This window comes from Heloderma suspectum, chromosome 2 (assembly GCF_057233095.1).
Source record: "Heloderma suspectum isolate Gila_16-S chromosome 2, 16-S_ref, whole genome shotgun sequence".
Classification (NCBI taxonomy): Eukaryota; Metazoa; Chordata; class Lepidosauria; order Squamata; family Helodermatidae; genus Heloderma; species Heloderma suspectum.
In genome coordinates this window covers 136040376-136053468 of record NC_139459.1, presented here as the reverse complement: position 1 = coordinate 136053468, position 13093 = coordinate 136040376, and the positions used below count along the sequence as shown (strand labels likewise).

At 41.1% G+C, this 13093-nt stretch overlaps 1 protein-coding gene across 11 annotated transcripts in view; it reads right to left on the bottom strand.

The window, feature by feature from the left end:
• GNE (glucosamine (UDP-N-acetyl)-2-epimerase/N-acetylmannosamine kinase) overlaps positions 1–13093 on the bottom strand; it is a 48925-nt gene that overhangs the window by 17785 nt on the left and 18047 nt on the right. For 9 of the 11 annotated variants that reach the window (XR_014787853.1, XM_084834869.1, XM_084834877.1 and 6 more), the window contains 4 exons: positions 8614–8822; positions 5004–5455; positions 1909–2061; positions 999–1211 (listed from right to left, as the gene is read on the bottom strand). Coding sequence is in view for 10 of the 11 variants with exons in the window: in XM_084834869.1 (XP_084690995.1) it covers positions 999–1211; positions 1909–2061; positions 5004–5455; positions 8614–8822 (1027 nt within the window). In the remaining variant the exon portion in view is untranslated. Of the gene's footprint in view, positions 1–998; positions 1212–1908; positions 2062–5003; positions 5456–8613; positions 8823–12488; positions 12516–13093 lie in introns of those variants that run through there. The other 2 variants (XM_084834872.1, XM_084834878.1) reach the window with 2 other exon arrangements.

Here is a 13093-nt window from a genome sequence, read left to right as displayed (position 1 = left end):
AGCTATGAAGCTCACTGGGTGCCTTGGGCCAGTCACTGACTCTCAGCCTAACCTACCTCACAGGGCTGTTGTGAGGATAAAATGGAGAGGAGGAGGAGGATCAAGTAAGCCACCTTGGGTTCCTTGCAAGAGGAAAAAAGGCAAGATATAATGGAATGAATGAATGAATAAATAAAGAACACAACCAATCAACAACTAATACATAAATTTTAATTTTGCGCACACATAGAAAAGGGAACAAAGTAATAACAAACCAAAATGCAAAGTAAATTTGCATTCATACTCTGTTGGTAGACTCTAACACGTCTGAGTGATGTACAGTTTCCCATGCTGCCATCAAGTTCATCAGCAAGTAACTCAGTGGTGGGGAGAGAATATACCCGCTTATCTCTGCATTCTCCTTAAGGATCTATGGGACGGAGAACTTGAGAACAGGGTGAGCCCTGGAGAATACACCAGAACCCCAAGGAAGTCCTGTTTATTCTGCTAGGCAAGATCTGCTCTGGGAAGAGGAGAAATCACTCTTCCAGTTTCAAAGTTTCTGCCCTGCCTGAGAATACTAACCAGTATTTGCTGCATTAGCAACATTATTGTCCAGTTTCCAGTTTATCAGGTAGCTCACTCAAGTGGTTTTACTTAAACAGGCTGCAGGTATAACTACTGCTTTGTAGTAATCTTATACTTGGATTGCAGAAAAGATTGTTTTCCCCATGCTTATCGATGGAAATACTGCAAAGGATACGTCTCTATAAAAAAACAAAAACAAATACCGCCCCCAGCCAAAAACACAATTGCCAATTATCCTTTCTAAATATTAACAAAGCTGGCACACTTAAGAAAACAAAGGTAGAAAGGCAGCTCCACAGCACACACATATTCAGTACAGGTATATAGGCTTCACATTCCTGATCAACTGGGCCATAGCCCATAAGAGCTTATGCCACAAGGACATTGTTTGTCGTTATGGTGCCATGCCATTAAAAATAATAATACAATACCTGTTTCTCTCCCTGTCTGTCGTGTTCCAAGATTGATGACAGGAGTACCAAATGCCCCAACTTCTCGCACACCACAGCTGCTGTTCCCAATCACACAGCCAGCGTGAGCCACTAATTGAATGAACTGGTCAAACGGAACATGCTTTACTGCTCGGAAATTTGGGTGGTGTTCAACACCTTTCTTCCTTATTACCCGAACCATCTCTTTGCTCCCTGTGGCAAAAGTAACAGTAGATAACTTAACAGTAAGTAATTTAAATTTAGGAACATATCTATGTAGGTACACAATAGCTACATAAAATAGCTACTATTACAAGCAACATTACATAACAACATAAGCAGAGGAACTACTATTTCCAAAGCCCTCCCATAGCTGTGCATGGATGATCCTGTCTCACTACCGAAGGGTACTAATCAGAAAGGGAAAAAAAGCTCCACTGAATTCAGTTGACTTTATTTCTGGCTGTCAACAATGCTGTATCAGAAAATCTCCACAGTTAAAGCAAAACAATCTAGCACACACAATAATCTATTACACAAAGCTAAGCTTTGCAATGCAATTACTGGGTCATACAGCAATCATGTTTGAAATATTAATATCACAACCAAAAATCAAGCCAAATTTATGCACCTTTAATATCCAGTGATTTGAATTTGAGGGTTAAGCTCATTTAACCTTCTCCCATTGAAACAAACTGTACTTAAAAGCACTTAACTTTGGATAATCATGATACTTTTTTTAAAAAAAGAAGAAACTGGGAATCAGAACTTTAAACACCGGCTGTTTATTTGGGTAAGCTATACAGCTCCAAGTATTCATTTTGTATGACACAAAGCTGTGGCAGGATAAGAGCTACAGTGCGGCCATCCTAAGTTTTAAATGGCTTGAATAAGAACTCATCCCACTCACCTGCATCAATATTTGGGAATAAAATCAATGTCCTCTTGTTAAAAGAGATGAGGGCATCTATAGTCAATTCAATCATCTTTATGGAATGTTTAATGTCTGTGGTCACTGGGTGCTGTAAAGCCACTATATAATCCTTTAGTTTTGCATCCTCACCTGTGAAAGCAAAGAAAAAGTATGTACAACTTAAAAAAACAAATCAACTTTTGGGTTGGACAAGGAACAAAAGAAACTATACAGAGGCTGCATTTGGACAATCAGCAGGGGAAATAAAGCAGTATGGGTTGTTTCCCCCACCCCCGTGTGTGCTGGTTGCATGACCAGCATTTCCCTAATTACCCACGCTGTGTCGCAGGCTGCTGTGTCATCCGAACCCGGTCCATGGCATGGCGGGGGTGGCTTTTCATCCACCCTGCAACCCTACTGCAAGCCATGGTTTGTAGGGTGGGTAAGAAGCTACCCACGTTGTGCCACGTTTGGGCAACACGGCAACCTGCGACACGGCCCGGGTAATTAGGGCAATGCCAGTCGCATGACCGGCATGTATGGGAGCAGTGGAAACAACCCATACTGCATTGTTTCCCCTGCTGATTGTTCAAACCCAGTCAAAAAGTATTTCATTCAGGGAAATTACTCAAGATTTATTCCACTATGAAATAAGAGAGTTTTTGTTCCAAAGTCAGTTATCATTGGACCATTTTCTCCATTATCAATCAGCACATGAGGAACATTTGATCAAGATTTAATAGAGTGTTTAATGGGACCATTAATTATTTTTATTACATTCATTTATTTGATCAGACAACCTTTGGCCTTAAGGAAAGGCGGTGTCCTCATTTATTTTTAAAGACAGACATTTGATGTACTGTCTATATATTGCACAAGAGAGAGGGAGAGATTAAAAAAGGGCTTGTTTTAATTTACCTGGGAAAAAAAGAAAGCTAGTAAGCCATGAGTCCCTAGGCCATGGTGCTAGTCCATTTGCTCTCCAAATCGAAGAGCAGGTTTAAAACACAGGGCACAAACCTATGGGCTGCACTCCCAATACCTCTGCCTAACCTATGCCCTTTCAGCAAGAGCCAGGCAGGTCAAGAGGAGGACAGAAGCAATTTCACCTCCATACAAAAAGCACCTAGATGGACCTCTGAGCCCATCTAGCTGACTTACCTTTTGGTGGGCAGGGAGGGGACTGGAGGGACCACAGGATACTGTACAACCTGGCTTCTCCCCTCCCCTCAGCATGCCCAGGCTGGGGGCGGTAGGGGGGAAGGGAAGATCCAAGACTGACTCTCCTCTTTCATGCTCATAGCTCTAACTATGGGCACAGAGGAAGAGATCCACAGCATCCTATGGTGTTCCAGACACTGTCTAGGAGCCATAGGATTGCTCTCTTAAGAACTTCTCTTGTTAAATACCAAATAAATGAATTGGTTTATCTGGATGCTTACCATAAACTACAAATCTCAGAAACATGTGCTGCTACATTTTTATTGTACTGGAAACACTGCACTGTTTTACATTCATTGTACTTAATGCAAAATTTAAGAACATAAGAAGAGCCATGCTGGATCAGGCCAAGGGTCCATCTAGGCCAGCATTCCGTTGACAGAGTGGCCAAGAAGCTGTCGACAAGGAACCCACAAGCAGGAGACGAGTGCAACAGCGCCCTCCCACCGATATTCCCCAGCAACTGGTGTACATGGGCATACTGCCTCTGATACTGAAGGTAGCATATAACTATCAAGACTAGTAGCCATTGATAGCCTTCTCCTCCATGAATTCGTCTAACCCCCTCTTAAAGCCATACAAATTGGTGGACATCACTAAATCTTGTGGAAGTGAATTCCATAATTTAACTATACACTGTGTGAAGAAGTATTTCATTTTATCTGTCCTGAATCTCCCACCAATCAGCTTCACTGGATGACCTTGGGTTCTAGTATTGAGAGAGGGGGAAAAATGTCTCCCTATCCACTTTCTCCACACCATGCATTATTTTTTACACCTATCATGTCTCCCTTTACTCGCCTTTTTTCCAAGCTAAACAATCCCAACTGTTGTAACCTTTCCTCATAGGGGAGATGCTCCAGTCCCTTGATTATTTATTTTAGTTGCTCTTTTCTGCACTTTTTCCAGTTCTACAATATCTTTTTTGAGGTGTGGTGACCAGAACTGTACACAGTATTTCAAGTGTGGTCACACCATAGATTTGTGTAAGCGCAGTACGACATTGGCAGTTTTATTCTCAATTCCTTCCCTAATTATGCCTAACATAGAATTTGCCTTTCTTACAGAAGCCACACACTGGACTGACATTTTCACTGAGGTGCCCACCACAACCCCAAGATCTCTTTCTTGGTGATTCACTGCTGGCTCACATCCCATCCGGTTACATTTGAAGTTAGGATTCTTTGCCCCAACATGCATCATTTTACACTTGCTTACATTTGCCATTTGGATGCCCATTCTCCCAGTCTGGAGAGATCCTTTTGGAGCTCCTCACAATCCCTTTTTGTTTTAACTACCCTAAATAATTTGGTATCATCAGCAAACCTGGCCACTTCACTGCTCATTCCCAATTACAGATCATTTATGAACAAGTTGAAAAGCATTGGTCCCAAAACAGATCCTTGTGGGACCCCACTATATACATCCCTCCAGTGGAAGAATTTACCATTTATTCCTACTCTCTGCTTTCTGTTCTTTAACCACTTACTGATCCATAAGGGGACCTCTCCTCTTATTCCATGACTGTTTTCCTCAGTGTTCTAAAATACCCAGTGTATACATCCAGCTTTCACTTCCTTTCTACTTATAAGACATGAAAAGGACACTATACGAATCTAATCTGCATAAGAGAACAGCACCAATTTCTAATATATAATCTAAGCAGGCCTGCCCAAGGTACGGCCCACTAACTCATGATAGCAACCCCACCAGGGCTTAGGTAAATCTCTTTTAATGTGTGCCTGGGACTGAAAAAACAAGAGGGTTATCAGGCATTTGGCAGGCTGACATATAAAGCTGGTGGGCTGCATTCGGCTTTGTGGGTCACAAATTGTTCAGCCTAAATATGTATTTATGTACAATATACCTACCTAACCACATGTGGATGATGCTCATGTAGTCCTTATTTTTGGCCAACAGCAACTTATCGTACGAAGGACAGCCTGCCAGGAGGATGCGGTCATGGTCTTCGCACATAGAGATCAAATGCTGCTCTGCACTTCTTGTGCAACACACATGGTAATGAGCCAGCTTGGTTATGGCATGCCTGATGGAATCATCTATGGTCCCACTGATTTCTCCACCTTCAATGTGAAGAATTCGAATGTTCATTAAGGCTGCGGATGTAGCTACTGCTAGAGCATCAAACCTATCTCCATGGACTATCATTATGTCGGGCTTCAGGCGATTGAGGACATCTGGTAGTTTGACCAAGGCAAGGCCTACAGACTCCACCATGGCTGCCTCATCTTCTCCTCTCACTATTGTGTGTAACCTTGTTTGGATGTCAAAGTCATCCTGTTCAATCATACGGTAAGTGTTACTGGAAAGAGGAAGAGGAAAATGTATTTAGGCTACAATGCCACATACCTTCACATCAATGGGTTGGATACAAACTTAGTCATAGAGCATACCCACTGAACACAATGGGACTTAAGTTAGTCATAACTAACCCAATATATTTGTCCGACAATAAGATTAACAACAGGAAATTTTAACAATTTTCCCCAAACCAAGGTTCTTTTCCTATCAAAATGTTGAGGTTCTCCTATGGCTTAAATCTGGGGCTGGCAATGTAGTGCCCAGAAGTGCCCACTCTCAATTTCCTTCCTCCCCGCCACCGCCAGCTGCTGCTGTGATTTCTTGTTTTGCACGCGGACCCTTTTTCAAAATGAAAAATATGCCCACAAACCTGAAAAGATTGCCTAACCCTGGCATAGATGTTTTGAATTTGTAATTTCCAAAACATTTATCATCAATATTTATCCTGTATATTACTAAATATGGCTGCAGGTACTTAACATGAACTTGGGATCACACACACCTACTTGGACACATATGCACGCGCACACACACCCCATCTGTATATCTTAAAATTGGTAGTTTGGGAATATTTGTATACATAGTGAAGTCAATTCCATATGCATTTTTTTCATAATAAGGGAAAGAAAGAAAGAAAGAAAGAAAGAAAGAAAGAAAGAAAGAAAGCAAGCAAGCAAGCTTGTGAAGCTTGCTTGCTTCACAAAGATGTGCTTAAACTTCCAGGTTTGTTTGTTTTTTAAAGACAGAAATAAAGCTCTTTAAATAGTCAGACACAATACAGAGTGTCATATGCTGAATACAAAAGGCATTTATCCACAAAATAGCAACCACCTGCCTTGAAAAAGAGGCAGGAAGCATATAAAAATAAATTTGAAAACAGATAAAATCTTTCAGTAATTCCAACTGAAAAGATGGGAAAACCAAGAAGACACTCTTATTTTTTGTCTTTCCAAAAGGAAAGGTAAACGTATCAATTTGTACTGGATGCTTAGACAAACTATTTCTTCTACTTGGCAACTGGCATCCTGCCAAAATAAAAATCACAGCTAAGAAAAGACTCATATGTTAAACCTTGACTTTATGATTTCTTAATACCTCACACTATTCCTTTGAATAATGGTGGGTTTCCTATACAGCACTCACACATTTCTACTGTGTTAATATTATTGTCTCAGTTTACATATTCCTCTGGACCAACAGCCGTGCCAATGCAAGTTGCCCAATGGCATTAGCCTTCTATTGAAAAAAATATGCTACTGAAACAAAAAAAAGCTTCCTGTAACAGCTAGCATCAAGCTGCTGTGGTAATAACTAGTAAGTTAAATGAAAAACATGACATCGAACAATGATGGAGTTGCAACTCTGACTTAGCACGTCAATGTTAATTACAATACTGCCTGAATAAATGGTGCAAGATGGGGGCCAGGAATACTGGTAGTTGTCATAAGATGATTTTTAACTGCAAAAATGTTAATTTCCCCATCCTCTGCTGTAAAACAAAATAAACGCCATCCTTTAAGGGTCATATCTGCAACATTGTTTGATGACACCTATGACTGTGTTGTTATGTTTATGTGATGACTACCATCAAAAGTAATCCAAATCTCAGGACTATGACCTTGGGACTGAACCCCTTCCTCTGCCCTTCAGTAAAGTGTCCAGAGCAGTTTCCTCTAAAGAAGGGGTGGGCAACTTGTGGTCCTCCAGATATTTATTTGTGTGTGAGCACAACTGGTGAGCGCTCTAGAAGGATGCAAAAGTTTTAAAATAAAATAAATGAAGGCTGGTTGCAAAAACAGCATCAAATAGGTTGTTACGCATGTAGTTCATGCAGACTGACCAATTCAAGGTATTTACCAGCACTGCCTGCAGTAGGGTATATGTATCTACTTCTAAAAACTGTGAGTTGTATCCAATGGTGTCCATCTACCAGCAGAACATATTTCACTGATGGAATAGACCCAGCACACACACACACACACACACCCTGGTGCCACCTCCTGCAGCACTCTACATGCCTTGGGAACCTCTGGAGCAGATCTGGGGTGTGTGCAGAGGGCTGCAGCAGGGGAAAAAGGGAAGGGGAAGTCCCAGTGCATGTGTGGCTGCCTGATCACATAACACTGGATGTAGCCCCATAAATTGAATTACTTAATTACTGACTAGCACCTGTATAATTTAAAAGTCTTTATATTGTGGCCTAAGGCGCTGTCGGTATTATTGCCAGCAGAGATGTGATAACTCTTAATATATTTTATTAGAAGCGTGCTCACTCATCTATGCTAGTGATTATCAGAACATACTATACCAGCCTTCTCCAACCTGGTGTCCTCCAGGTATTTTGGACTTCAATCCCCCCCAGCCCCACCCAGCATAGCCAATGGTAAGGAAAGCTAGGAATTGCCGTTCAAAACATCTGGAAGGCACCAGGTTGGGGAAGGCTGCACTATAGTAACTAATCCAAGAGTTATTTTTAATCATTCAAAGTTATAGTATGGTTTTAAAGTTAGCCCCCAAAAGATACATCCCCAAAGTAATCAGAAAAATTACTCACCCTTTAAACACCTCTGATTGGGTGAATAGTGAACAATGGTTCAGTGAACGGTCTGAGAGGACTTGATACTATATGGTTCTTGAAGCTAAGCAGATGTAGAACTGACCATGCAGACTTGATACATGAATGGGATGCCACTGAGAGCACTATCTAAGCCACCCTCACATCATTAAGAAAGAATAAAATACAACTATATAAAGAAATAAGGCAAAAGGAGAAGGGGACGGCAGAGGATGAGATGGCTAGATAGCATCACTGATGCAATGGATATGAACTTGAGCACACTCCGGGAGAGAGCGGAGGACAGGAAGGCCTGGCGTACTATGGTCCATGGGGTCACGAAGAGTCAGACATGACTTAACAGCTGAACAACAACAACAAAACATAAAGAAATAAAACTGCACTCTGAAGTCACATTTAAATTGATGGGATTTAACCTTTTTTTGGACTGCACCCATTAATTCTGATCTGCACTATCAATTGTATAAACAGCTCTAAAGGTCGGTATTTATTCTGCATCAATCAATCTGGAATAAAGAGAATGATCTTGAGAATGCCCCACTTCTTCCAGTAAATTACAGAAGAAACACAATTATACATCTTACCCATAATCATCAATCAGGTGAGAGCCCAGAACCACAACATCCAGCTCAAAGAACTCCGGTTCTGCTTTAAGGCCAAACATGATTGGAGCCAATTTGGAATAATCAGCCCGGTTGCAGGTAGCAACGCAAACCCGAAGCTTCCGGTTGTTCCCATTCTTCTCCATTACTTCCTTTTTTTTCTGTTTGGAAAGGTTTCTGAAATAAAGTTCCTGAAATAATAAAAGATATATTATTTATTTCAGAATATTTTTATACCACTCCCCATTTTAAAAATCTTGAAGCAGTTTACAACAAATTATAGAACAATATATCATTATTAAAGCACACCATTATTAAAGCACAGTAACATTTAGACAAGTTAATGGTTGGAAAAGCCAGAATCCTATATAGGGGGAGAAAATCTTGCAGGTAAACTGGTCCTAAGTTGTTTAGGGCTTTTTATGTCATAATAATGCCTTGAACCTGGCTCTGTATCAAATTGGCATATGATATAATGATATACTTGCACAAGCGCTATACTAGGAGGCAGTGTGGTGTAGAATATTGGACTTGGGTTGAGGAGAACTGTGTTTAATCCTCCATTCAGCCATGAAGCTCCCTGGGTGATTTTGGGCCAGTCAACAACTCTTAGCCTAACCTATCTCAAAGAGTTGTAATAAAATGGGGGTGGAGGCTGCTTGCTGCTACTTTGAGCTCCTTTGAGGAAGGATGGGAAACAATTCAGACAGACATATTGTGAAGACTGAAATTCAGAAGGCCACATGTCTGAGACAGTAAGTTTGCATGGATGTACAAGCAATAGTGTAACATAATGCCCATACAGGAACAATCAGCTATGTGAAACTGCCTGTTTATGTTCAGCCTATTCTCTGTATGCAAATTGACTTTTCTATGTATAGTTCTTGCACAAGCTGCTTGAGTGAGAGTAACAGCTGCGCCATATGCCAGGAAGGTCTCTGTAGATATTGGTCATTGTTAGATGGCCGGGGAATGAAAAGGGGTAGAGACTGGAGCAACCTCAATTGCGCATTTTTGAGGCACTGAAAAATAGTAACAAAAAAAGCCAGGGAACAGCCCCTCACAAGAAGAGTGCAGAGTGGCTGAAAAGGGGGTATTCCAGGGCGTGGAGGGTGGAAATGCCTGTATGACATATCCAATGTGTCGTACAGCAGCCTCCTCCCCGCTCAGCCCTCCCACGGCTACACAGCCGCAATCTGCTGCCTAGCCGAAAATGCAGGGCAGGAGAAGCACAGAGGGAACGATCCCCTCCGTGCTTCTCCTGCCCTGCATTGGATAGGCGGTCGCCTCCAAGTTTGGAGGCGGTCACCTATCTGAATAGGATTGTGCCTTTAGTGACAGTTCTTAAAAAAAAAGAAATTTATGCAAATTTACCCTCCATTTACTTCCCAGCCATTAAATTTGCATATGTTTTGCATACATTTCCCTTCTATTTACTTCTCAGTCCAAATGTATGCGCAAATATTCCTGACAGATTAAAAAAAAAACCCCTCAGAGGGTGGCGGAATGGGATGGAGCAAATGGGGCACCAGCATCAAACAGTACTCCCGCCCACCCTTGGGGCCCATTCACTCTGTTACATACAGCTGCCTTCTCAGGGTTTTTTTTTTAGAACTGTCAGGGACCGCAGCAACGCTCTGAAAAGAAGCCACAAGAAGGGGTGGGGGAGTTAATATCTCCCCTTTCTGGATTAGCTGGACAGTTGGGGACATGTTGAAAAGCTGGGGGACTGACATAGGGCTGATACTGAAATCTGAAAGAAATCCCCACGATAACACCTGTGTAACTTTGAATGCGATACAAGCTAAATTCTTTAAGAATGCCCTTCTGTCGAGGGTCTCCATCTAGAAAAATCAAATATCTCAGTTTCAGAAGCGTTTTATCAACTTCCACTAGGCGATACTGTGGACACTCCAGAGACACTCCACGTCTCTGAAATGCCGTTGCATTGGAAGTTGGACATTCTCTTACAGAAATGACCAAACTTACTGATAACCGAAAAGTTTGGCTTTGGCTCTCTGTTTAACCTGGCAAGAGAGTTATCACTACCAACCTCGCATTAAATCTATGGGTCGTGATCATGCACCTCTCATGTGCAGTTACTGCATTATTCCTTTTAATGAACAGGGTTAATGCCTCACACCTGTAACGGGGAATTCCCAGGGGTATGTGGAACACTTCCTTTTAGAGCAGGGGTTGGCAACCTGTGGCCTGCACACAGCCCTCAAAGGCCTTTCTTGCAGCCAGCCGCAGGTTATCCATCCCCACCACCAAATTCTTCTCCCCTGCTCCCCCAGCAACCCTGATCATGGCAGGGGGGTGAGGTTACCCCCCCGCAGTACTGTGTGTGCGCGTGTGTGTGTGAGTGGGAGGGAGGGAGGGAGGGAGGGAGGGTGAGAGAGAAAATGGGTACATGTGTGTCTGCAAGGTGTATGTATCATAGTTCTACCCACCAACCCCACTTGTGTGCCCCCCCAAAGCCAATGCAGCTGCCCAACCCAAAAAGGTTGTCCACATCTGTGTTAGAGAAAATAATGGAACCTTCTGTTGTGCACATGTCTTGTGGCTGTATGATATGAATTTTATGTTTAGGGTTTTATTTTTAAATATATAACTAAAACGTATCTGTGCTGTGCTTATACAAGTTCTAGCCCCTGCCATCACTGCTGTCATGTTTGGATTTTCATGAAATACAAATGACCATAACAGCTATAAAACAGCCAATTTCTTTCCCAAACTTTATATGTGCTGCTGTTGTTGTTTTAGAATAATTCACCAAGACGTTTTCTCATGCAGTCTTTCTGAAATGAAGACTTTAAAGCAAAGCAGAAGTTCCAGGTAGAATCACTCTTTGTGTGCTTGCGAGTTAGCAATAGCAAAAACAGGATTTCTCTATCCATTCCTTATTGCTCAGGTATTAGGTTTTTACCTGCAATCTGGATTATAATATTGTCTGGACTAGATGTTTTATTGCTGGCATTTGTTGATTTTATTAATTTTTACTGTTTTATCAGTAAAAGGCAGCTTAACACAATAAAATGAAAAATAGATTCAACTTAATCTATTCTGCAAAGGGTGCTTTAAATCTGGGATCCCTCCCATAAGCAGGGTTGACATTTTTGTTCCTACTAAGAAATACCTTGGAGTGGGGGTTGCTTCTGTTTTCCTATGTAGGGAGAAAATAATGCACCTGTAACTAACCAAATAGCTTCCTTCATCAGTGTCTTGCTCAACACACCCAGAAATAATTACCAGGAAGCAAAAAGACAGAGCTCTGATTTCTTGCTCCCGAATTACAAGCATACATGGAAGAGGATTTTTTTTTCACCCTCCACAATTACATGTTTCAATAGCTCAAAGAAAGGCAGCCTTGTGCATGAAAATAGACATGAAACTATTCTAAAAACACGTTAACCGACTAACTTTTATGACGTGAACCAACTGTGCTAGACGTCACTCAGTGGCAAACCAGAAGATGGAAACAATTACACAGCAAGTCTACAGAAAACTGGAAGATAAAATTTCTCCCAGTTTAAACTAACCAAACAAGCTAATGTAGCAACATAGCTAATCAATATTTTGTTCATATAAAACATAAACTCGGAGACTTAGCTTTCTTCAGGTTTGATCACAACAGATTTCCCATTAGTCATGAGCTACAAGAACTGATTATGTATTCTAACTTTATTTTGGTTACCAAAATGCTAGTTTCCTTCAATTAAAATAAAACTTAAAAAACTAGAGAAAAGTTCCTTTTTATTAACACTCACTATTAACACCTAGGGCTATAGTAGCAAGTCTCATTTTGGACACCCCTCTCAATCACTTTCTTTCACATTAGTACAAAGAAACCTTACCTTCTTCTGTCTTTTTGCAAAACACACTGAGGGATTGAATATTACCTTTTTCTAATAATTGCATCAGATTTACTCCGCCTCCCTTCCCACAGCACTAACCAATGAGTCATGATTAACTCATAAATTACACTTCTAGTAGTTTCGTACTTTCTCAAATGAAACAAGCATGCAAATAGAAGACCCCCCCACCCCCAATATCTGTGCAAACAGGGCAACTTAAATGCCAAAACAAAGAAACTGAACTGCAGTATCAGCAAGGAATCATGACTTCTACAAAACTGACAAACAGTTGCCTAACAACCAAATGAAATATGAAAGTGAGCTAGGCACAATTTTCTGAGCTATGAAAGTGAGATAGGTATAATTTTCTGAGCTTAAACCCATTGTAGCATGTGTGTAACAACTGTACTTATTTATTACATTTATTTATTACATTGCCCAATAATCAAAGTCCTCTGGGCAATATCCAATGTGTATATTTTTAAACCATGAAAACATGTTGCCCAATTCATGAATTGTTTTCAGCATCAGCAATAGAGACCTCTTTCCTTCTTTATTACTTTATACTGCAGCGCAGTTAAGACTACACCACTGGCCATTTGACT